The 25664-nt window shown below is 45.0% G+C and overlaps 1 protein-coding gene across 1 annotated transcript in view; it reads left to right on the top strand.

Moving 5' to 3' along the window:
- Positions 1 to 25664, top strand: part of LOC110526017 (kinase suppressor of Ras 2) — a 56610-nt gene that overhangs the window by 1675 nt on the left and 29271 nt on the right. Inside the window, exons 4-9 of the mRNA XM_036981750.1 lie at positions 942 to 1110; positions 1558 to 1599; positions 2291 to 2363; positions 12833 to 12890; positions 13167 to 13338; positions 15090 to 15285. Of these exons, the coding sequence (XP_036837645.1) occupies positions 942 to 1110; positions 1558 to 1599; positions 2291 to 2363; positions 12833 to 12890; positions 13167 to 13338; positions 15090 to 15285 (710 nt within the window). The remainder of the gene's footprint in view (positions 1 to 941; positions 1111 to 1557; positions 1600 to 2290; positions 2364 to 12832; positions 12891 to 13166; positions 13339 to 15089; positions 15286 to 25664) is intronic.

Raw genomic sequence — 25664 nt, 5'->3', positions numbered from 1 at the left:
TCACATGAAATATAACCCATTGGATTGCTTTGAGTCTTTATTTAAACAAGACAGAACTCTTTTTTTATTCACTGTGATAATAAGTAGTTTGATATGAGATCTCCCTTACTCTACCACATCAATACAACCACAAAAAGTTCATGGTGTGTATGATTGTGTGTGTGTGTGTGTGTGTGGGGGGGGGGGGGGGGTGCTATTAATGAACACGCATAGCAGCGCTCCATAATAAGCGAGTGCAACCAAGGCCTCTTATTTATACCTTACAACGTAATAGAGCTTTTATCTCTCAAAGAAAAGCCAGCATATCTCTCCCCTAAATCCTATCTTGAGCAGCACTATCTCTATAGACCCGTGTCATAACAACACAATTAGTCGACAGGTGCATTGTCAGGTGTTATCTTTTGAATGAGGAAGTCTGAAAAGAGACAGAGTTCTACCTGCTCTAGGCCATAGAAATGCATTATAGTACTGGTTTATTTAATTCTGTGCTCCAGGCACTGAGGTGGATACAGGAGAGAGGTGCCTGAGGGTTCTAGAAGAAGAGAGTGTGTGACTCACAGGGGGGATGAGCTGTCTGTCAATGTTCGACTGAAGGGCACCAAAAAAGCTATCATGTAAACAGCAAGTAAACTCACAAGCCTAGGAAAATGAAATTATTTTGGATTCACAGTCAGTTTTGAGACTTTCACCTGTGGGTCTGTATTCATTTTACACCTTGAAATTGACTCCCTCACTCGCTCTTTTTTAAATTTATTTTTTACCCCTCACTCACTCTCTCGCTCTCTCTCTCTCTCTCGTCTCTCTACCTTTCTCTCCCTGTCTCTCATCTCTCTCCTCTCTCTCTCTCTCTCTCTCTCTCTCTCTCTCTCTCTCCCTTCCCTCCACCTTTATCTATCTCTCTCTCTCCATCCCTCTCTTTTTCACTCTCTCTCTGTCCTCAGGATCACATCCCTGTCCCGTACCAGCCAGACTCCAGCAGTAACCCCTCCTCCACCACCTCCTCCACACCTTCCTCACCCGCTCCACCCCTCCCTTCCAGTGCCACCCCTCCCTCCCCCTTACACCCTTCCCCACAGTCAGCACGGCAACAGAAACAGTTCAACTTCACAGGTACAGGATGAAATTAAAACCTACTCGTCTCATTTTCACCCCATTTTACACCTGATCTCCTGATCTCAATAAGGGGTCTAAGTTTGACATCATAACAGACCATCAGACCAACTCTTGAATGCCCCACTACTTGAAGTTTATTGTTGTGTCTAAAAACACACATTTGCTCAAAACATTTTTTTAATGCTTAAGTGTGTGTACAGTACATTACTGTATTTATACTTGGGGAAACTTCAAAAATTACTGGAGGATGTCTTTAAAGTGCATTTAGAAATGTTATCTGATAGAAGTAGTAAATGTAGTGCCACTCCACTACTCTTTGATTTTTAGAGCTGTCTGTCCTACATCTCTGCTCTAGGAAAGAAATATCATTATTGCCATTTCAACCCTTCTATGAACCCAGCTCTGTACCACTCAGACCCATTCTCCCTCTCTCCCTCTCTGCAGCGTCTTCTTACTTCAAATACAAGCAGCAGTTCATCTTCCCAGGTAAGTGCCTCTTAATTGATCATTACGCCTAACCAAAATGCACTGCACTAGGCCAAAGGAAGAGGAGGAGGATTTTTTTGACGTTGTGATTTGATGCTTATGTTCTCTCCTCCTTGACAGCTTCTAAACTCTTAGCCTTTTTCTCTCTAAGCCTGTCTTAGTTTTTGGTCCCTTAATGTGGAGACTTGAGCATCTCCTGGCTGGACCATTGCAGAAGGGTCTTTTAAAACAGTGTTTCTTAATCCTGGTCCATTTTGGTTTTGGCCCTAGCACTACACAGCTGATTCCATTTCTCAAGCTTTGATGATTTTATTCGGGTGTGTAGCGCTAGGGACACAACCAAAATGTGCACCCCTTTGGTTCCTGAGGACCAGGATTAAGAAACACTGTTTTAGAGAGATATTTGACTGAAATCATATGGGGGTGGGATAAAACATTTAGGAGATACGAGTATCTAATGTATCTCAAGTCCTGAGTAGTAACAACTCCTAATGCTTATTATTTATCATTTACAGCCCCTGTATTGTTGTAATGATTTAGCATGGACCTCACCCCCCAGGCATGACTCTTGAAGCCCCCAGCAGAGCTCAGTAGATTATTACAGGGTTATTGCATACATAGATTATTACACTGTAGTTACCATGGTGTAAGGGCTATTTTATGATTTACCATAAACTGTATACTGCTCCAGACGTGACCCCAGCACCAGAGGCTCCTAACAGAACACCCCAGGTCATCCTTCACCCTGTCCTGTCTGAGCCTGGGTGAGTAGAAATCTAGATCAAATCGTATTAGTCACATGAGCCGAATACAACAGGTGAAGGAAGACCTTACAGTGAAATGCTTACTTACGAGCCCCTAATCAACAATGCAGTTTTTAAAAAAATACGAGGAAGAGTAAGAAATAAAAGTAACAAGTAATTACAGAGCAGCAGTAAAATAACAATAGTGAGACTATACACAGGGGGGTACCGGTACAGAGTCAATGTTCGGGGGCACCGGTTAGTTGAGGTAATATGTACATGTAGGTAGAGTTATTAAAGTGACGATGCATAGATGATAACAACAGAGAGTAGCAGCGGTGTAAAAGAGGGAGGGGGACAGTCTATGACTAGGGTGGCTGGAGTCTTTGACCATTTTTAGGGCCGTCCTCTGACACTGCCTGGTATAGAGGTCCTGGATGGCAGGAAGCTTGGCCCCAGTGATGTACTGGGCCATACGCACTACCCTCTGTAGTTCCTTGCGGTCGGCGGCCGAGCAGTTTCTATACCAGGCAGTGATGCAACCAGTCCGGATGCTCTCGATGGTGGAGCTCTAGAACTTTTTGAGGACCCATGCCAAATTTTTTGTCTCCTGAGGGGGAATAGGTTTTGTCGTGCACTCTTCATGACTGTCTTGGACCATGTTAGTTTGTTGGTGATGTGGACACCAAGGAACTTGAAGCTCTCAACCGGCTCCACTACAGCCCTGTTGATGAGCACTGGGGCGTGCTCAGTCCTCTATTTTCTGTAGTCCACAATCATCTCCTTTGTCTTGATCACATTGAGGGAGAGGTTGTTGTCCTGGCACCACACGGCCAGGTCTCTGACCTGCTCCCTATAAGCTGTGTCATCGTTGTCTGTGATCAGGCCTACCACTGTTGTGTCATCGGCAAACTTAATGATGGTGTTGGAGTCATACCTGGCCGTGCAGTCATGAATGAACAGGGAGTACATGAGGGGACTGAGCACACACCCCTGAGGGGCCCCTGTGTTTAGGATCAGCATGGCGGATGTTGTTACCTACCCTTACCACCTGGGGGTGGCCCGTCAGGAGGTCCAGGATACAGTTGCAGAGGGAGGTGTTTAATCCCAGGGTCCTTAGCTTATTGATGAGCTTTGAGGGCACTATGGTGTTGAACGCTGAGCTGTATTCAATGAATAGCATTCTCACATAGGTGTTCCTTTTGTCCAGGTGTGAAAGGGCAGGGTGTAGTGCAATAGAGATTGCGTCATCTGTGGATCTGTTAGGGCGGTATGCAAATTGGAGTGGGTCTATGGCTTCTGGGATAATGGTGTTGATGTGAGCAATGACCAGCCTTTCAAAGCAATTCATGACTACAGACTTGAGTGCTACGGGTCGGTAGTCATTTAGGCAGGTTACCTTAGTGTTCTTGGGCACAGGGACTATGGTGGTCTGCTTAAAACATGTTAGTATTACAGACTCGGACAGGGAGAGGTTGAAAATGTCAGTGAAGACACTTGTCAGTTGGTCAGCGCATGCTCGCAGTACACGTCCTGGTAATCCGTCTGGCCCTGCTGCCTTGTGAATGTTGATCTGTTTAAAGGACTTACTCACATCGGCTACGGAAAGCGTGATCACACAGTCTTCCGGGAACAGCTGGTGCTCTCATGCATTTTCCTCGAAGCGAGCATAGAAGCAGATTACCTCGTCTGGTAGGCTTGTGTCACTGTGTAGCTCTGCTTCCCTTTGTAGTCTGTAATGGTTTGCAAGTCCTGCCACATCCGACGAGCGTCAGAGCCGGTGTAGTACGAATTGATCTTAGTCCTGTATTGAAGCTTTGCCTGTTTGTCGGAGGGCATAGCAGGATTTCTTATAAGCTTCCAGGTTAGAGTCCCACTACTTGAAAGCGGCAGCTTTAGCCTTTAGCTCAGTGCGGATGTTGCCTGTAATCCATGGCTTCTGGTTTGGGTTTGTACATACGGTCACTGTGGGGACGACGTCATCGATGCACTTATTGAGGAATCTCAGAAAATATTCTAGTCTGTGCTAGCAAAACAGTCCTGTAGCTTAGCATCTGCTTCATCTGACCACTTTTTTATTGATAGTCACTGGTGCTTCCTGCTTTAATTTTTGCTTGAAAACAGGAATCAGGAGGAGAGAATTATGGTCAGATTTGCCAAATGGAGGGCAAGGGAGAGCTTTGTATGCGTCTCTGTGTGTGGAGTAAAGCATGTGTGTGGAGTAAAGCATGCACATTTAACATGCTGATAGAAATTTGGTAAGACGGATTTAAGTTTCCCTGCATGAATGTTCCTGGTGTCACGTTCGTCGTACAGAGGAGACCAAAGCGCAGCGTGATTAGAATACATACTTTTTAATGAAGACGAAGAACACTTAACCTCTAGCGTCGAGCAATCCCGTATCCGGGAGCGTAATCATAGCCTCAAGCTCATTACCATAACGCAACGTTTCCTATTCATGAAAATCGCAAATGAAATGAAATAAATATATTGAAACACAAGCTTAGCCTTTTGTCAACAACACTTGTCATCTCAGATTTTCAAAATATGCTTTTCAACCAAAGCTACACAAGCATTTGTGTAAGAGTATTGATAGCCTAGCATAGCATTAAGCCTAGCATTCAGCAGGCAACATTTTCACAAAAACAAGAAAAGTCTTAGTTAGATAGCAAATGTTCATTTTTTCCAAAAATATTATTTGTGTAGACGAAATAGCTCTGTTTTGTTCATCACGTTTGGCTGAGAAAAACACAGGAAAATGCAGTCACTTACAACGCCAAACTTTTTTCCAAATTAGCTCCATAATATCGACAGAAACATGGCAAACGTTGTTTAGAATCAATCCTCAAGGTGTTTTTCACATATCTATTCGATAATCTATCAGTGGTGGCAGTTGCCTTCTCATCAGAAGGAAACTGAAAAATACTGCAGCTGGAGATTACGCAATAATTGCGACGGAGGACACCAAGCGACCACCTGGTAGATGTAGTCTCTTATGGTCAATCTTCCAATGATATGCCTACAAATACGTCACAATGCTGCAGACACCTTGGGGAAAACGTTGAAAACGTAAGCTGACTCCTAGCTCCTTCACAGCCATATAAGGAGTCATTGCCATGAGGCGGTTTCAAAAAATGCGGCACTTCCTGATTGGATTTTTATCTAGGTCTTTTCTGTAACATCAGTTCTGTGGCACTCACAGACAATATCTTTGCAGTTTTGGAAACGTCAGAGTGTTTTCTTTCCAAAGCTGTCAATTATATGCATAGTCGAGCATATTTTCATGACAAAATATCTTGTTTAAAACGGGAACGTTTATTCATCCAAAAATTAAAATAGCGCCCCCTATATCCAAGAAGTTAACAAACTATACAAAAACATCAAACCGAACGTGAAGCTATATAAAACTAGTGCAGACACAGGCAACTAGACATAGACATAGATAATAACCCACCAAATACCCCAAAACCAAAACAATAAAGAAAACAAAGAATACTCAGATCAGGGCGTGACTGTACTCCCCCCCCCACAAAGGTGCGGACTCTGGCCGCAAAACCTAATCTAAAGGGGAGGGTCCGGGTGGGCCTTTTTCACGGCGGCGGCGCGGGTGCAGGACATGGACCTGGAGCGGGGACCCTCGCAGCGGGCCCCGGACTGAAGATCATCGTAGAGGGCGTCACTGGACTGAGGAGCGACTCTGGCAGCTCCGGACAGGAGGGAGATTCCAGCATCGCCGGCGTGACAGGCGGCATCGGCAGCTCCTGGTTGGCTGACAGCTCTGGCAGCTCCTGGCTGGCTGACGGCTCTGGCTGCTCCTGGCTGGCTGACGGCTCTGGCGGCTCCTGGCTGGTTGACGGCTCTGGTGGCTCCTGGCTGGCTGACGGCTCTGGCGGCTCCTCGCTGGCTGTCAGCTCTGGCGGCTCCGGACAGGAGGGAGACTCTGGCGGCTCAGGACAGGAGGGAGACTCTGGCGGCTCCGAACTGGAGGGAGACTCTGGCGGATCCAGACTGTGACCCGCCGTGGTAGGTTCCAGACTGCGATCCGTCGTGTTAGGTTCTGGACTGCGATCCGACGTAGGAGGTTCCGGTCTGCGGTCCAACGTACGAGGTTCCGGTCTACGGCACGTCGTAAGAAGTTCCGGTCTGTTGCCGGACGCTCTGGACTGGTTACTGTTGCCGGACGCTCAGGACTGGGTACTGTTGCCGGACGCTCTGGACTGGGTACTGTTGCCGGACGCTCTGGACTGGCGAGGCGCACTGTAGGTGTGGTGCCGGCACTGGTGGTACTGGGCCGAGGACACGCACCTCAGGGCGAGTGCGGGGAGGAGGAACAGGGAGTATTGGACCCTGGTGGCGCACTGGTAGCCTGGTGCGTGGTGCTGGCACTGGTGGTACCGGGCTGGAGACACGCACCTCAGGGCGAGTGCGGGGAGAAGGAACAGGGCGTACTGGACTGCCGAGTCGCACTATAGGCCTGGTGCGTGGTGCCGGCACTGGAGGTACCGGGCTGGGGACACGTACCTCAGGGCGAGTGCGAGGAGCAGGAACAGGGAGTACTGGACCCTGGAGGCGCACTGGTGGCCTGGTGCGTGGTGCCGGCACTGGTGGTACCGGGCTGGAGACACGCACCTCAGGGCGAGTGCGGGGAGGAGGAACAGGGCGTACAGGGCTCTGGAGACGCACAGGAAGCCTAGTGCGTGGTGTTGGCACTGGTGGTACTGGGCTGGGGACATGCAACGCAGGGTGAGTGCGGGGAGCAGGCACAGGACGTACTGGGCTGTGGATGCGTACTGGAGGTCTGGAGTGTAAAGCTGACACAACCCGTCCTGGCTGGATGCTCATTCTAGCCCGGCCAATGCGAGGAGCTGGAATATAGCGCACTTTAGACACCGTGCGCATCTCTGCATAACACGGTGCCTGACCAATTACACGCTCCCCACGGTAAGCACAAGGAGTTGGCTCAGGTCTCCTACCTGACTTAGCCAATCTCCTCGTGTGCCCCGCAACATTTTTTATTGGGGCTGCCTCTCGGGCTTCCGTGCTATATCTTCGCCATTCCTCCATTCTCCTGTATCCCTCCTCGCACTGTTCCAAAGAATCCCATGCAGACTCTGGCACTCTCCATGGATCGATCGACCAACTCTCAATCTCCTCCCAGGTTGTTACCCATTCGTCCTTCTCCCGGGTCCATTTCTCCATTAAGCGCTGTTCCTCCCAATCACACTGCTTGGTCCTTTTATGGTGGGTTATTCTGTCACGTTCGTCGTACGGAGGACACCAAAGCGCAGCGTGATTAGAATACATACTTTTTAATGAAGACGAAGAACACTTAACAAACTATACAAAAACAACAAACCGAACGTGAAGCTATATAAAACTAGTGCAGACACAGGCAACCAGACATAGATAATAACCCACCAAATACCCAAAGAACATGGCTGCCTAAATATGGTTCCCAATCAGAGACAACGATAAACACCTGCCTCTAATTGAGAACCAATCTAGGCAACCATAGACATATATATACACCTAGATCAGGGGTGTCAAAGTCAAATGGACGGAGGGCCAAATAAAAAAATCAGCTACAAGACGAGGGCCGGACTGTTCGAATGTTCATTGAAAAATTTTTAAATGACGCATATAGTCTAGTGAACCTAATTGAACCTACTGAAAACCTAACAAATATATTACAATATGATCAGATAAATAAAGCAATATTTTCTTATGGCTCTGTCAGTAATCTTTAATTTTCAACAGACACAAAAGACACATTTCCTTTATATAAATATCCCCATAACATGAACATTAAATGAAAGAAACCGGTATTCAAGGCACCATCAGTAGACTATATTTTCTATTTTAGCAAAAGTGGGCTAAATTTACTTCAAAGAAAAAACAATAATAGCAATTTTCTATCATCCACTCAACTGAAATATTTTTAAAATATAATTGGATTGAAATACAAAAAAATAAAGTGCAAAAATCTATTAATCAAAAACAACACTTTGTTTAAGGAGAAGTAACATGCAGTGAAAACAAATATTAAATTTTAACTTTTAAACTTGAACTGAGTAAAAACTCTAAATATGTGATTGCACAGTAATGTTCACTTGTTTGAGGTTGAGGGTGATACTTGGTGGTGTCCCATCTTTTCCACAAGTTCATCAATGTTCGGGGTAAGGCTCTGAGCTGAAGAAATCCTCAGAATTGAGTGGAGGTGTTCAGCAGTAAGTCGACTTCTGTGTGATGTTTTGTTCAGGTTCATCAAAGAAAACAGTTGTTCACACAGGTATGTGCTGCCAAACATAGACAACGTTTGAGCAGCCTGGATGCGCAGCTGGGGCATTGTGCCGGGGAGGAAACGGGCGAACTCCGCAGCACCCACTGCCGCATATTTTGCCCTCAGTGCATCATTGCATTGGAGGTCAATCAACTCCATTTGGAGGTTTGGTGGTGAGCTTTCCACGTCAACAGCAAATGGGTTACCGAGCAGTTCCAACCTGCTTTTTTGTGCTTCAAAGTCAGCAAATCGGCGTCGAAAGTCAGCGGCAAGCATACCTATTTTATCAGCCAACTGTGTGCTCGGGAACGCACTGGTAGAGAGCTTCTCTTTCATGGTCTGGCAGCTGGGAAAGTGGCTCAAATTTTCTTTCCGCATCTGCGTCTCCCACAGAGTCAGTTTGGTTTTAAATGCCTTCACTGTACTGTACATATCAGAGATGACACGATCCCGACCCTGCAGCTGCAAGTTTATTGCATTCAGATGACTCGTAATGTCACACAGAAAAGCCATTTCACACAGAAACATTTCGTCTCGGAGTTGTGTTGTGTCTTTCCCTTTGCTGTCCAAGAATAGACAAATCTCCTCACGAAGCTCGAAACATCTTTGAAGCACCTTTCCCTGGCTTAGCCATCGCACCTCTGTGTGATAAGGCAAATCACCATGCTCCGTTTCTAACTCCGTCAGAAATGCCTTGAACTGGCGGTGATTCAAACCTTTGGCTCTGATAAAGTTAACTGTGCGCGTGATGATGCTCATTACATGCTCCATTTTCAAGGCTTTACCGCACAACGCTTCCTGGTGTATGATACAATGATAAGCTGTCAGCTCACCTGTCGCGTTTTCCTCTTGCATCTTTTCCCGTATCTTCGCCACCAGTCCGCTCCTGTGTCCACACATCGCAGGTGCTCCGTCGGTTGTCAAACCCACGAGTTTTTCCCAAGGCAGCTCCATCTCATTTACACATCTTGACACCTCTTCATACAAATCATGCCCCGTAGTTGTGCCATGCATAGGACGTAAAGCCAAAAACTCCTCTGTCACGCTTAGGCTGGAGTCCACTCCGCGGATGAAAATTGACAACTGGGCAATGTCAGAAATGTCGGTGCTCTCATCCACAGCCAAGGAATATGCAATAAAATCTTTTCCCTTTTTCACAAGCTGCTCTTTTAGATTGATGGACAACTGGTCTACTCTCTCGGCAATGGTGTTTCTGCTCAGACTCACATTTAAAAAGAGTTGCCTTTTTTCTGGGCAAACTTCGTCACAAACTTTAATCATGCAGTTTTTGATGAAATCCCCCTCCGTAAATGGCCGGGCTGATTTAGCGATCTCTTCTGCCAAAATAAAACTGGCCTTGACAGCAGCCTGGCCTTGTGATTTGGCTTTTTTGAACAGAGCCTGTCGAGATTTGAGGCCTCGTTTTAATTCCTCTGCCTTTTGTAGCCTTTGTTCCATGTCCATATTCTTGTTTTTGTCCGCGTGTTTCGTTTCATAATGTCGTCTCAGATTATACTCTTTCAGTACCGCCACACTTTCTCCACACAGAAGACACACAGGTTTTCCAGCTACCTTCGTGAACATATACTCCGACTCCCACCTTGTTTGAAACCCCCGGTTCTCAGTATCCACCTTCCGTTTTGCCATTTTTGATGGGTATCTGAAAGTTAATTTTACTGTGATGCTGACGACTGCTGTGCCAATAAATATTGAAATGAAGCAGCCTACTGCTCGGTGCGTCACCTTTGCATTGTGGGAAATGTAGTATTGGTGCGTGTAAAAGATCTGCGGGCTGCCGGCTTGCTGCGGGCCGGTTCTAATAATAAATCAAGATCATCCCAGGGGCCGTAAAAAACCTTCTTGCGGGCCGGATGTGGCCCGCGGGCCTTGACTCTGACATATGTGACCTAGATGATAAACAACCCCATAAACCTACAAAACCCATAGACAGTGCAAAAAACACATACATCACCCATGTCACACCCTGACCTAACCAAAACAATAAAGAAAACAAAGAATACTCAGGTCAGGGCGTGACACCCGGCTACTTTGAGCTGCTCTGTGTGAGCATTTTCCTGTTTGCTTATGGCGAAATACAGCTCATTCAGTGCTGTCTTAGTGCCAGCATCAGTTTGTGGTGGTATGTAGACAGCTACGAAAAATACAGATGAAAACTCTCTAGGTAAATAGTGTGGTCTACAGCTTATCATGAGATACTCTACCTCAGGCGAGCAAAACCTCGAGACCTCCTTAGATATCGTGCACCAGCTGTTATTTACAAAAATACATAGTCTGCCACCCCTTGTCTTACCGCTGTTCTGTCCTGCCGATACAGGGTATAACCGGCCAGCTGTATGTTGATAATGTCATCGTTCAGCCATGACTCTGTTTTGAATGTCCCGTTGGTAGTTTATCTTCCGCTTAGGTCATCGATTTTAAAGCAGTATATATCATTCATGTCGGGCTCGTTAAAGGAAAAAATGATTCTGCCAGTCCGTGGTGAGTAATCGCAGCCCAGAAGTTATTTTCGGTCATAAGAGATGGTAGAAGTAACATTATGTACAAAATAAGTAAAAAAACAAGTTACAAACAACGCAAACACAATTGGTTAGGAATACGTAAAACGTCAGTCTTGTTTCCAGTGCCATTTTGGAGTTAAACTGTTGACAAATACCTCCGGATCCATTCACCAGTGAAGTAGGTCAGAAAATAACCTAACTGTTATTTTTTAATGATGTGCTGAGAAATGTTGTCAAGCGATGCGGTCACAGAGTAATGTCCGTGTGGGCAAAAAAACAGACTGTTTCAGATAACCCTCATATCACATCTTGTCTGCCTATCTCTGTCCCTTCATTGGTTAAAGAGGATAGCGACTTTGAATCATTTGAGCAAAGATGTTTTGGTGACAATTTCAATGAGAGATGAAGGGCTAGACAAACACTCTGGGGCTAATGTTAGCATAGCCTTCACTTCACGCTAGAGTTACGATGCCAACTGGATTCTGCTTGGTTTTTTGAAAACCACGGCTGCGGAAAACAAGCAGACGGAGGAGACAAGGACTGATGGAGATGTCTTTGGACTACTCAGCTAATTAGATTATAATCTCAATCGATCACAAAACTAAACCCAAGGTAGCACTCAGTAACTTTAGCTTTCAGTAACTGCATATGTACCAAGATGTTCAACTAAACCTAAACCTAGCTTTCATAGACGATTTTCAATTGTTTTCAATTATTGGTGGATTTATATGCTTATTGAAATGGTCATTCCTTTTTAGTATCGCTCCCATGGATATCTCATCCCACTCCTCAATTGACGTCTTTGGAGTCTTCAGCTAATTACATTATAATCTCAATCAATCACAAAACTAAAAGGTAGCGTTCAGTAACTCTAGCTTTCATAGACAATTTTTATGGTCAATTGCTGGTGGTTTTTAAACTGATAGAAATAGGTGGCTGTTTGAATGACTTGTGTTTGATACCTTCTAAGTGACTGACACAGGTGTTGTCTCAGTGTCAATATGACAGGGGAAATTAGTTTAAGGTGGCGCCAGCAACAGTCGCTCTGTCTCTCTCGCTATTGCTCTTTTTCCTCCCTATCTCTCACTCGGGCTCACACTCTCTCTCTCTCTCTCTCTCCCCCTCTTTCACCCCCACTGCTCTCTCCCTCTCTGTCGTTCCCCTCTCCTTCTCCGCCTTCTGACAAATGTGAATACATTATCTTGGTTATGAAACACACATTCTCATGATTTAATTAAAGCCCGTCTTCTCTGTGTGCAGCTCCACGCGCTCCCTCGCCTAGCCAGCACCCAGTGGCAGCTGACTGATTCCCCTGCCTTAATGGCCTCTTCCCTGGTTTAATGAGGGCCTCTCTCTGGCCCCGGCTGGATCCTCTCATTAGGAGACAGAGGCCCTACCAGGGGCCCCACGCGCCACAGGGACCACATATAATTCCATACACATATCGTCACGACACTGAGCTGCCAATCAGTGTCTCTCCTCACACAGATACTGTGTGTGAATCTGTAATGATACAGAGAGGTTAGGAAAGGTTAAATGCAGCTAAATGGACAAAAAGGATGGCTCACTAAGTGTATGGTGTTTAATCAATGATGCATGATTCAACACGGTTCAGCGCATATGTATAATGCTAACGTGTGGGATGTAAAGTGCTCATAATTCCCGTCTGCATGCCCTGCTCTTGTTTTCAGAATCGAGGTGAACCCTTTAAACCCTTTACTACAGATTGAAGTTGAACCGACATCAGACGTGAGTCCCCCATCTGATGGCATTGTATGATTTCTTTCTGAATAAGATCTGTGTAGCCTTTGTCATGTCTGTTATAGTTTGGCATGCTGACGCTCCTGTTGGTAATCCTCTGCAACCCCACAACAAGGCTGTCCATTTTCACTGTTTCAATTTAATTGAATTTGATTTTATTTTAATATACAGTAGAGGCCAGAGGACAGCACATTCAATAATTATTATAAAACACTTATTGTTGACCTGGATGGAAATTAGTTTCACTCTTCCTCTCCTGAGCAGAATGAGGAGGGCAACGATGAGGCGGAGTACTCGGAGGATGAGTTTGAGGAGATGAACCTGTCTCTGCTGTCAGCCCGTAACTTCCCCCGTAAAGCCAGCCAGACCTCCATCTTTCTCCAGGAGTGGGACATCCCCTTCGAACAGCTAGAGATAGGGGAGCTCATCGGGAAAGGTAATAGACAGACTTAAATAATCAGCCTCTGACAAGATCAGCAGACTCCATCACCATCATCTGACCAGCTCTCTCCGCTCAAGCCAGGAACTGACCATTTCCATCTTCGGAGGATGCAGCTTTCAAAGACTTGGCCTCTATTGGTTGACTTGTCATGATATATTGCTTGCATCTTTTTTTGTTCTTGAAGTGCTTAGCGATTCTATGAAAAGCGCTATAGAATGTATTGTATTATTATTATTAATACAATACTGTTAGAGCGCTGGCCTATGCTCTAACACTTAAAAGGCATTAAAAACAGACAGAAGTAAAATGTGCCAAAATGCTTAATTAATTGTAAAACGGCAGGATAAACCAAGTAAACAAGTAACTGATGGCTAAAACTGTGGCTCACCTTACACACACAAGGATTTCTCAAACAATGACACACCTGCTGTTAAAAGCAGTTCCTTCAATAATTAGGTCAGAGGGACCACACCTGTGTTCAAACAGCCGCACAACGAGCAAGCCTATCAGGATACAGAACCAATTAACAGGGAAGAGGTACAATTGACATTGTAGCTATAGTATTGCCTGGAATGATAAATGGTTCAAATGAAAGGGATTTTGCATTCAACTTGTTTTACATTAATTGAAATAATGTCAATACGATACAATACCATGCAATACCATACAATAAAATTGTATTAGTCCAACTCTTACAGTGGAAATTGGTCCACCCAATTGATCCACCCCCCTGAAAACGGCAGCCCTCCAGTCACCAATTCAGACCCCACTTTTTAGTGTCAGACTTGAAACCTCTGTGGCGGAAGAATCAGAATTAGTTGTGTAACATAGATAATAAAGATGTCTTATCTGCATAATATGCTTATGTAATATACTTGTTATTTGAATGTATCCCTTTGGACTCTGGTGTTGGCAGTTGCACTTCTTCCCTCAGCTGGGGAACAGTCACTTGGGGCCCAGAGAGGGGAGAGGTCAGGCTTGTATTTCACATGTCCCTGGTGCTATGCAGAATATCAGAAAGGGAAGAGGACAGGATGGAACATTGTCTTCATATGTGAATGAGTCTACCTATTCTTAAACCATGTGAAGGGATGGTGTGATTAATGGGGAACCAATTACTTGTCTCCACAATGTCTGTGCGCCAGTCACTCCATCCCTTAGCATTGGGGGATGTGTGTGGTAGTGTATGTCATCTCTGGTGTTGCACTTATCCTGGGTGAGTGTATGACCTAGAGGCTCACTCCCCTCAGTGAGCTTGTCCAGGAGTGGGGTCAAGAAGGGGTTTTTACTTGAGATGGGAGTATCTGGAGTTGACAATTGATTTATGCCATTGGATGAGTTTGTGTTTTTGTGCTATGAAGTACCAGGAATGAGATTGGAACCTCATTTTAGGGACCAAACTGAATGATAATTTATAGCGAATGCTATCTGGCTATAGGATACTCCTTTCTCATTTAAAGTCTCACCTTGTGACCCGTTCAAAACATCTGTGGTTTGTTATGTCGATTAGGGGGTGGATCTTGGCTTTAAAAGACCTTTGTACTCTTGTCTCGCAGCTTTTCAACGAATCAGAGACACTGATTTGTCGACAAGCCATTGCTATTGCAAAGCTCTTACTATTAAAGATTTAGTTTACGTATAACTCTGACTTGTGTGATAAGTTTGTCTCTCCTCATTTGATAGTAAAGAAATTAACCACCACACCTCTCTAACCTCTAAGTTACAGTACCTTCTGCCCTCTTCAGGTCGCTTCGGCCAAGTTTTCCACGGGCGCTGGCATGGTGAGGTGGCCATCCGCCTCATCGACATCGAGCGTGATAATGAGGACCAGCTCAAGGCCTTCAAGAGGGAGGTGATGGCCTACCGAAACACTCGGCACGAGAATGTGGTCCTCTTCATGGGCGCCTGCATGAGCCCTCCACACCTGGCCATCATCACCAGGTGAGTGATGATGTTTGTAATTCCTGAGCTCTGTTCCAACATGGAATACAGCCAACTGAAGACTTAATCAGCAAGCATGTTGTTACGTGTGCTCTTCAAGTACAGGAGGGGCATTGGATCAGACAACCCTGTAATAAATATGCTTGACAGCTTAGGAGTGGCAATACAATAATTCACGTATTTTGTGTTTATTACCAGCAGCTGTTCTTGCAGTATAGGAAAGGAGCCCAACCCTTTTCCCGTCAACATAACCCCCTCCTTAAATTCACCTATCCTGCCCCTGATCCCCTTGTGTTCATCTCATAGAGTTGTGAAGTGGAATACTAATCGCAATATCAAAATCCCTGCAAAGCTATTGTAAAATAGTTTAGCTCTGTAGAAAAAAGACAATACATACACTTACTATGTAACGTAGATGCTGGGAGTCGAGAAGCAAGTGGTAAGTTTAATATAAGAGTTGGAATGATACATAACATGGAATGATACAACATAGGAGTAGTGTCTAGACAAGAACAAACAGAAATCCGACTGCCTGGGGAAGGAACATAAGGGAGTGTCAGATAAAGTGGAGGTTATGGAGTCCAGGTGTGCTTGATGATGAAGCGCAGGTGCGCGTAATGATGAAAGCCATCATTCCCAGGACCGGTGGTTAGTAAACCTGCAACGTTGAACACCAGAGGGGAGGACTTGACAGTCTAGCCTCCCCCCCCCCCCCCCACCACCACCACCACCACATGAGGCCACAAGATGACGGTGGCCAAAGGGACAGCCCTGAGGATGTGGAGTGGGCTGGTCCAGGCGGCAAAGATGGAAATCATGAATGATGTTGGGATCCAGAATGTCCTCCACCGAAACCCAACACTGCTCCTCTGGGCCGTACCCCTCCCAGTCTACCAGGTATTGAAGCCGACCCCCAGTAGGGATCTGACGGCACAGGCAGGAGCACCCTCGACATTCCAGGGTGGGTGTGGTGTGGGACGGCATCAGCCAGGGGACCAGGAACCACCCGCCTTAGAAGGGAGACATGAAAAGAAGGTGAGATACGGTAGTCACTGGGAAGCTGTAACCTATACGTCAACTCGTTGACCCTACGGTGAACTTTGAGCGGCCCCACAAACCGGGGGCTCAGCTTCTTGCAGAGCAACCGGAGTGGGAGGTTCCTGGTAGAGAGCCAGCCGCGATCCCCAGGATGGAACACTGGAGTCTCACTGCGGTGGCGGTCTGCCTGCTCCTTATGATGGCGAACGGCGCGCCTCGCACAACACTTCTTCTGTGCGCCTGAACCCCTCATCAACCGCAGGAGTGTCGGTCTGGCCCAGGGTCCATGGAGCCAGAGCTGGCTGAAAACCCAGAACGCTCTGGAAGGGTGTCAGCCCGGTGGAGGAGTGACGTAACGAATTCTGGGCATACTCCGCCCATGGAAGTAATTGGGCCCACTTTCCCTGCCGGTTCTGGCAGTAACTCCTCAGGAAACTCCCCAGCTCCTGGTTCATCCTCTCCGGAAAAACAGCTGGAATAGTGCCTCAGTGACCTGGACAGCAGTAGGGAGACTAGAGAGAGGAATAAAACGACAGGATTTAGAAAATTGTCAGAGAAGGGGAGATCAGTGACAAAGTCAATGGATAGATGAGACCAGGGATCCCGATGCATGGGAAGGGGAAGGACTTTCCCTGTTGAAGCGTGTCAAGGAGACTTCGTTTGGGCAAACACAGAACAGGAATTGACGTAGCGAGTAATATCCTGCTCCAAGGTGGGCCATCAATACTTCTCGGAGAGTGATTGTATAGTACGGGTGATCCCAGGATTTCCAGCAACGATAGCTATTTGTGCCAAATCAACAGGCACTCCCTTATCCCTGTGGGAATGTAGATGCGCACAGGAGGACAGGTAGTGGGAGCGGGTTCCTTCTCCAGAGACTGCCGACTGTCCACATTTACATCCCAGACCACAGTGGCTACAACATGAGAGGGAATGGGAAAACAGGTCCTCTGGCATTCGGGTGACCAGTCCGTGATCCTCATCCTTGACCCCACCTTGAGATGGTGGGGTTATGGCGTTGGAGCCATGGGAGACTGAGGATGATCTTGTGAGCTGGTGCATTAGTGATGAAGAAGGGGATGTTTTCCTGATGACTGGACTCCATGGTGAGGTTAAAGGGTGTGGTGATGGTTCCGGATCCTAGTGGCCGATTGCCAAGGGCTTGCACCGGAAACGGAGAGCGGGCATGAGGGAATGTTCAGAGAGGAGGCAGGCTCTGGTCATCCTGCCGTAGTTGGAGTAGGCGCTCACCCCCATCTCTGCCCTCCTGTGGAAAGTCATAAATACCTCTGAACAGTGCCATGAACCCCTCATACAAAGCCAGCTCCTCCTCTCCTCTCTCCCAGATGGCCATAGCCCACTCCAACACCCACCCAGTCAGCAGATAATTTTCTGTGGCAACCTTGGACCTCTCAATGGTGGGGGCTCCCATCTGATGAGCAAAATAGAGGGAGCACTGGAGTCGGAAGCGACGGCATTTAGATTTCGGTTTCAGTTATATTTATCCGGGAGGGACAAACGGGCATTGCTGACCTGAGGGGGCTGCTGAATGGACTGATGTGCTGGCTCGCTGGGTCGACTGGTGGAAGAGTATCCTCCGCTAGTGGAAGGCAACACCTCTCAGGCATGTTCGAGACGTTGTAGACTGCAAAGAACCTCTTCCATGGCCATCCCCAGTTGAGCCAGCTGGTCGTGGTGTTTACAAAGTAGGTATCCCTGTTCATCGACCGTCTGGGAGATGTCCTGATTTCCTGCTGCTTCCATTTGGTGAGGCTGTATTCTGTAATGTAGACGCCGGGAGTCGAGAAGCAGGTGATAAGTTGAATATAACAGTTAACATGGAACGATACAACGTATTGCCCGGGCAAGGAACATAAGGGATTGTCATATAAAGGGGAGGTAATGAGTGAGGTAATGGAGTCCAGGTGTGCTTGATGATGAAGCGCAGGTGCACATAATGATGACAGCCAGGTGAGCGTAATGATGATTCCCAGAACCGGTGGTTAGTAAACCGGCAACGTCAAATGCTGCAGGGGATGAGCGGGAGTAGACGTGACATACTAATTGATTTAGCTATTGTACAGTGTCATCTTTCCCTCGATCCTGACTAGTCTCCCAGTCCCTGCCGCTGGAAAACATCCCCACAGCATGATGCTGCCACCACCATGCTTCACCGTAGGGATGTTATTAACCAGTGGTGCCCGGTTTCCTCCAGACGTGACGCTTGGCATTCAGGCCAAAGAGTTCAATCTTGGTTTCATCAGACCAGAGAATCTTGTTTCTCATGGTCTGAGAGTCCTTTAGGTGCCTTTTGGCAAAGTCCAAGCGGGCCATCATGTGCCTTTTACTGAGGACTTGCTTCCGTCTACAATAAAGGCCTGATTGGTGGAGTGCTGCGGAGATGGTTGTCCTTCTGGAAGGTTCTCCCATCTCCACAGATGAACTCTGGAGCTCTGTCAGAGTGGCCATCGGGTTCTTCGTCACCTCCCTGACCAAGGCCGTTCTCCCCCGATTGTTCAGTTTGGCAGGGCGGCCAGAGCTAGGAAGAGTCTTGGTGGTTCCAAACTTCTTCCATTTAAGAATGATGGAGGCCACTGTGTTCTTGGGGGACCTTCAATTCTGCAAAATTGGGGTACCCATCCCTAGATCTGTGCCTCAACACAATCCTGTCTCTGAGCACTTCGGACAATTCCTTTGACCTAATGGCTTTGTTTTTGCTCTGATATGCACTGCCAACTGTGGGACCTTATATAGACAGATGTGTGCCTTTCCAAATCATCTCCATTCAATTGAATTTACCACAGGTGGACTCCAATCAACTTGTTGAAACATCTCAAGGGTGATCAATGGAAACAGGACACACATGAGCTCATTTTTGAGTCTCAAGGGTCTGAATACGTATGTAAATAGGGTATATCTGTTTCTTATTTGTAAAACAAATTCAAAAAAACGGTTTTTGCTTTGTTATTATGGGCTTTTATGTGTAGAAAGATGAGGAAAAAATGTATTTCAGCAATTTTAGAATAAGGCTGTAACATAACAATGTTGAAAAATTCAAGGGGTCTGAATAATTTCCAAATGCACTCTATGTACCCTGAGTGACCCAGCCTTTGTTACCCTGGGTCCCAGCAGTGTTCAGAGACTCTCTCAACAAGGGTGTCTTGGTGGATCCATTATACATCACACAAGGCTCCATTCTCTTCTGGAGAACTTTCGTGTGTCTGGACTGGGAAGTGGGTGACATGGCTGTGTCAATGAAGCAAAAGGCACTGCAGGGATGTGGTTTGCACACCCCTTGCTCGATCCCTCACTCTCTCCCTACTCCCTCCCTGTGTGTGTCCGGGCTGTGCTGTCTGGCTGGTTGATTTGAAGTGCACTGGGTTGACCTCACTCAGATGTGCAGTGATTCTCGATGGCCCTCGCATCTTGTGTAGAGATCTGTGCTTACACAAAGAGTTGCCTTTCTGAATGGTCTACAAACTCCTCTGAATACTTTTCTAGAGGGACATGTTGGTTTTATTATAGGTTTAATAGCATGGTATTGTTTGTCATTTATCATGTATCAGGGTCCTCCAAGAAACTTGATGATTCATCTCAGGGTGTTTACTGTATGTGGCAGAGAATTTGTATGAATAAAATATGAAATGTTTGTGGCTGTCTAAGAAAAGATACAGACGATGTTGCGGCTAAGAAAATTAATGTATGTTAAGGTAAAGGGGCAATCCAAAATTCCTCACAAGTAGAACTGCATACTTTCAAGTGAAGCAGTTCAATTGATAATCATTCTGTTTAGTTAAGTCATAGCAGAAACATCTGAAACATTCCCTCGTCCAGACATGGCACTGTTGTGGTGTAGTACAGTGTTCACTACTATGAAAATTCCTTCTGGGTGTGGTATTATTCTCAAACAAGACTGAAATTAAGAATACATTAATCTGTACCTTTAGACTATACGGTTCTGCAAAAATATGATTCTGGGATAATTGGCTTTAAAGTTCCGAACCCTCATTGGTTTGAATGTTGTTAGGAATTTATATATATATATATATTTTTACTTAACTACATGAATTTGAGTATTTAGAGCAGTGGTCACTAATCTTTTCTGAGTCAATATCACTTTCACAGTCAAAAAGCAAACTGAGATCTACCGCCCGGTTACATTTTTTATAAACATGACTTAAAAAATGTAACATTAACTTAATAAAAACTGTTCTGTATGAATGAGGTTGGGCAGTAGGCCTAATACATTATCACAGCATGTTGCCTATATGCCTGGCCTGCCAATATTGTTATTCTCAGACCATATTATATTTCAAAACTCAAAGCTTTGATAACAAAATAGATCAGTTGGTGTAGCACTTGTGAGGTACTGCTGAACATGAATGGAATGGAAATAATTCGCTTTTTTATTTTACTGGACTGAAGGTACTTGTATCTGGCCAATGTTGAATGTTTATAATTTTAAGCTTGGAAAAGAGACCCTTAAACCCAGACTTGGGACCACACAACCACTCCACTGAATAGCACGCTAGTGATTGCTTTGCAATGCTTGAAGTTAGACACTGATTCCTTCCAACCACTCATTGTTGAATTTGCGATTTCCAACTTGTTGTGTAATGTTTATGTCCAATGGCCGATAAGCACCGATACGTTTTATCTATAATTTCTCTTCATTATTTGTGACTCACCACCTGGATTCGGGCTTATGTAGCAATATTTGAATTTCTGTGTCTTACATTGGATAAAAGTCGAGACTCAAAGCTACAAATTAGTAGATCAAACACTGCATTTGAGGAAACAATTGGAAAGTAATTCTGCTTTGAAAATAGATCCATTTGTAAACTCAGTTTTGGAGAAAACCGTCTTTCAATGTTTTGGTACTACAATTGGAGAGCCCTTCACTGTCTCCACCCATTCTGCATTGTTCACACCCTCTTAAGCCTTAGCCCCACCCATCTCTTTAAGGGCTGTTCCAACCGTTCTGTACTAACTTGCCAGCTACTTCCAGACATCTAAGAGAGAGAGAACAGCTCACTAAGCATTACATGCCCTATCGCTCTATCTGTGGTTTCGCGTTCAGAGCGCACACTGGACGCTCTGGCCAATAAGTAGGGTTGTTCTGAAAGCTCTGACCTCACAACTACAGTCAAGCACCCAAGCTAACATTACTTCCAGACACATAATGAGAGAACACCCCACTCTGACCATTTTACTCACCCTAGCAGTACTGGTTACACGGAACCCAAACCAGCTGCGCGTGTGCGCCATCGTGCGCTATCGTGCATACATTTATTTTGTCCCCCTACTCCAAAAGCGATCACGACACGCAGGTTAAAGTATCAAAACAAACTCTGAACCAATGACATTAATTTGGGGACAGGTTGAAAAGCATTAAACATGTTTGGCAATTTAGCTAGTTAGCTTGCACTTGCTAGCTAATTTGTCCTATTTAGCTAGCTTGCTGTTGCTAGCTAATTTGTCCTGGGATATAAACATTGAGTTATTACTTATTTATTTATTTTAACTCTGTTTATTAAGTTTTACACACACACATACACAGACAAAACAACACAAAGCAATATAAATAATATACTCAACTAGGAAAAATACAAATAATACATTTAAAAAAATAGCTTTAAATATACCATACATTAGACAAGTAGGCAGAAGGCTACAGAGGTTAAAGGGAAATCTATAGTACAGGGACAGAGCAAACACCTCACCATTGTTCCTGTAAACACTCAAGGGATAGGGGTGGAGAAATGCAACCACTCACAGACAGTCATGGCCACAGACCGACCATCCACTGGACCAAAAAGAAAAAGTTTACAATGCTTTAAAATAAAAAAATGAATAATAATAATTTTATGTAGGCGTGAACAAAATTTAAAATAACTGGGAAAAATAAGCTCACACCATAGTCTCTGCCCGGGCAAGATGAACAAGGTATCCGCAGGTCACAATCAATAAGCACATCAACCTTATCCCCCAGAAAAAACACAACGAAATGCTCATCCAACCCTTAAATCACAGGGGGGTCAAATACAGACTTATTTTGGTTTTAATAAGAATGCCATCAGAAGATGGACTGTTTAAAGTAAGACCGGAATGGAGCCCAAGCCTCATTAAACAGTTTGGGGTTCCCACGTGAATTGAATTAAAAAATATCTAGTTTCAGAGAGCACAACACATCTCTCCCCCAATATTTATAAGATGGGGGAGCTGCCATCTTCCAGCTCTGTATTATTAGCCGTCTAGCTAAAAGAGTTGTATAAGCAACAGTGTCTGACTGGATTCTTGACAGGGGGGTACCTATGGGCAGTACTCCAAAAAGGTCTGTAAGGGGAGACGGATCTATATCAGTGTCATATATATCAGAGAAACATTTAAATATTAATTCCCAGATGACAGCCCCAAAACATATGCAACAGTGTGGCTGGTTCCATTTTACATCTGACACATGTAGGATCAAAATCAGAGAATATTGTTCCAAGTTTGGCCCCAGACCAGTGGATACGGTGAACCACCCTGAATTGAATGAGGCTGTGTTTAGTGCTAAAAGGGGACGAATGCACCCTGTGCAGCACGGATTCCCAGGTGTCTTCCCCAAGTTCCTCCCCCAAATCCTTTTCCCATCGAGTCTTTAAAGGCACCAAAGAAGGGTTCTGTAAGTCATAAATGATTCCATATACATCTGAAATTGCGGCCCTAGGAAGCTTGTTCAGCTCCAAGATGCTCTCTATAGCTGTATTCGCAGGCCTATGGGGAAATTCAGGTGTGTTAGCTCTGACAAAGTTCCTAGTCTGGAGATTTCGGAAAAAGTGGGATTGAGGGAGGTTGAAATTTTCCTGTAGCTGAGCAAAAGAGGCAAATGTATCATCAAAGAATAATTGGGCTAGTGAGGAGAGGCCTAGTGATTGCCAGATGCCAAAAGCCCCATCATTCAAAGATGGAGGAAATCAAATGTTCTGATTGATTGGGCCTGATAGAGAAAAGCCTCGGAGGCTAAAGGCTAAACGGAACTGATTCCAAATTTTAAGAGACTGCTTTACAATTGGGTCGACACACATTTTGCCTAGGGACACTGGGAGAGACGAGCACAACACAGAAGAAAGTGCAGGTTTACACGATTCAGACTCCATCTGGACCCAGAGTGGTCTAGGGCCAGTAGGATCAGTCTGCAGCCATTACAGAAGGGCTCTGAAATTTGCAGCCCAATAGTATGTCTGAATATTTGGTAGAGCTAAACACCCCAATGACTTAGGCTTCTGTAAATGTTTTCTACCAATCTGTGGTACCTTGCCATCCCAAATAAAATGCATGAATGTTTGATCCAGTGAAATAAAAACAAGATTTTGGAATAAAAATGGGTAAACATTGAAATAAATATAAAAATTTGGGCAACACACTCATTTTAATGACATTAATCCTTCCGATAAGAGAAAGAGGTAGCGAATTCCAAAAAGTAAAAGATTGTTTCAAACTGTCTGCTAGAGCAACAAAGTTTCCTGAAACAAATGTGAATATTTCCTTGTCACTTTAACTCCCAAGTAGGTGAATTGATCCCGGACAATCCTAAACTGAGAACTTGTAAAAGAGCACTTTAAAGCAGCCTTGTTTACAGGAAAAAGCTCACTCTTGCCTAGATTCAGCTTGTACCCTGAGATTGATCCAAACTCTTTAAGAACAGATAAGGCACGTGGCAATGAGGTATCAGGGTTAGAGATAAACAAAAGGAGGTCGTCAGCATATAGCGAGACTTTCTGTTCTAAACCCGTCCTGATTATTTCTTGAATGGCATCATTAGAGCGTAGTGCAATGGCGAGAGGCTCGATTGCCAAAGGGGGAGAGTGGACAACCCTGTCTGGATCCGCGGTGCAAGGGAAAATAGTCAGAGGACAAGTTGTTAGTCCGTACCGAAGCCATGGAGGGAAAATAAAGAATCTTTATCTACGCAATGAATTTGGCCAAAGGAAAATCTATAAAGGGCAGCTGTTAGGTACTCCCACTCAACGCGGTCAAACGCTTTTTCCGCATCAAGTGAGACCACCACCTCCGGGTCCTCCGACGCTGTGGAGTACAGTACATTCATAAGGCGCCTAATATTGACCACGCGCAATGAGACTGAGGATTTCTGCCAGACCACCCACTCAAAGAGCTATTATGAGCCCCTCCTTTATAGTAGATTCATACAACCAGAATCTAAAGATGGTTACATCTTGTGGAAGCCCTAGGAAGTGCATAAACATCCATATCTAAGCTGGACTTCAAATGGCACTGTTTTCAAAATCGAGGTCTCACTTCCTGTTTGGATTTCTTCTCAGGTTTTTGTCTGCCATATGAGTTCTGTTATACTCACAGACATAATTCAAACAGTTTTAGAAACTTCAGAGTGTTTTCTATCCACCAGTAATAATAATATGCATATATTCCCATCTGGGAAAGAGTAGGAGGCAGTTTACTCTGGGCACGCCTTTCATCCAAAAGTGAAAATGCTGCCCCCTAGCCCCAAAAGGTTTTAAACTGCTCCATTCAACTGTTTAAGAGCTACTCGATCTCTCTGCCCAACAGATTATATTTAGGTTATATGTGTGCAGTGCGCGCAATTAAATAATCAACATAACTAAAGAACATTTTCTTTTAGAAAAAAAGAAGTTAAGCATAATTACTGTATTTTTTTCACTGGCCCCAAGCACGCTACTGACTGGGATGATCCACTGGATTTGCATGATTTGAAACTGCATTAGCTCTTTAGCTAAATCATACAGGCATATCTCTAGGAGCTTTCAGGGAAGTTTACTCATCAGCGAACCACCAACACTCGCAAACAATAGTTAAGAGGACTCAAAGTCAAAGTGTATGCTTTGCTTTGTACAAAAACACAGTCATCCACGGCAGATGTAGGGTTAGACATTTGCTCTGTACTGTACGTCCATCACCAAAATGGAAATTATAGCATGTTCTTCACAATTGTTCATTTGCAAATGATTCCAGGAGAGTAACATGTTTGGGATTACACCTCATATATGGAATACCCCTATTATATGTGGCTATGGAGGAAAATGATCTCTGCTGTGGTTTACATGTGCAAACTGAATAATTAATTTATGTGCTTTGTTCTTCTTAAATACATGTCATCATGAATAAAAAAGGACATTGAACGACTAATAATGGGAATTAGAATACAATATCATACAGATACCATGTCATGTTGTCTAAAGTATAAGACCGGGCGTAGGCCAAACATGGCTCATAAGGTTTTGACTGCTTGCCTAGAAATGTGGATACAAATGATCGATCTATCGTTCTCTGAAGTCCTGAGTGCTAGAAATGAGCGAGTG

Source organism: Oncorhynchus mykiss, chromosome 6 (assembly GCF_013265735.2).
Source record: "Oncorhynchus mykiss isolate Arlee chromosome 6, USDA_OmykA_1.1, whole genome shotgun sequence".
In the NCBI taxonomy this organism is placed as follows: Eukaryota; Metazoa; Chordata; class Actinopteri; order Salmoniformes; family Salmonidae; genus Oncorhynchus; species Oncorhynchus mykiss.
This window is presented reverse-complemented; position numbering and strand designations above follow the sequence as displayed.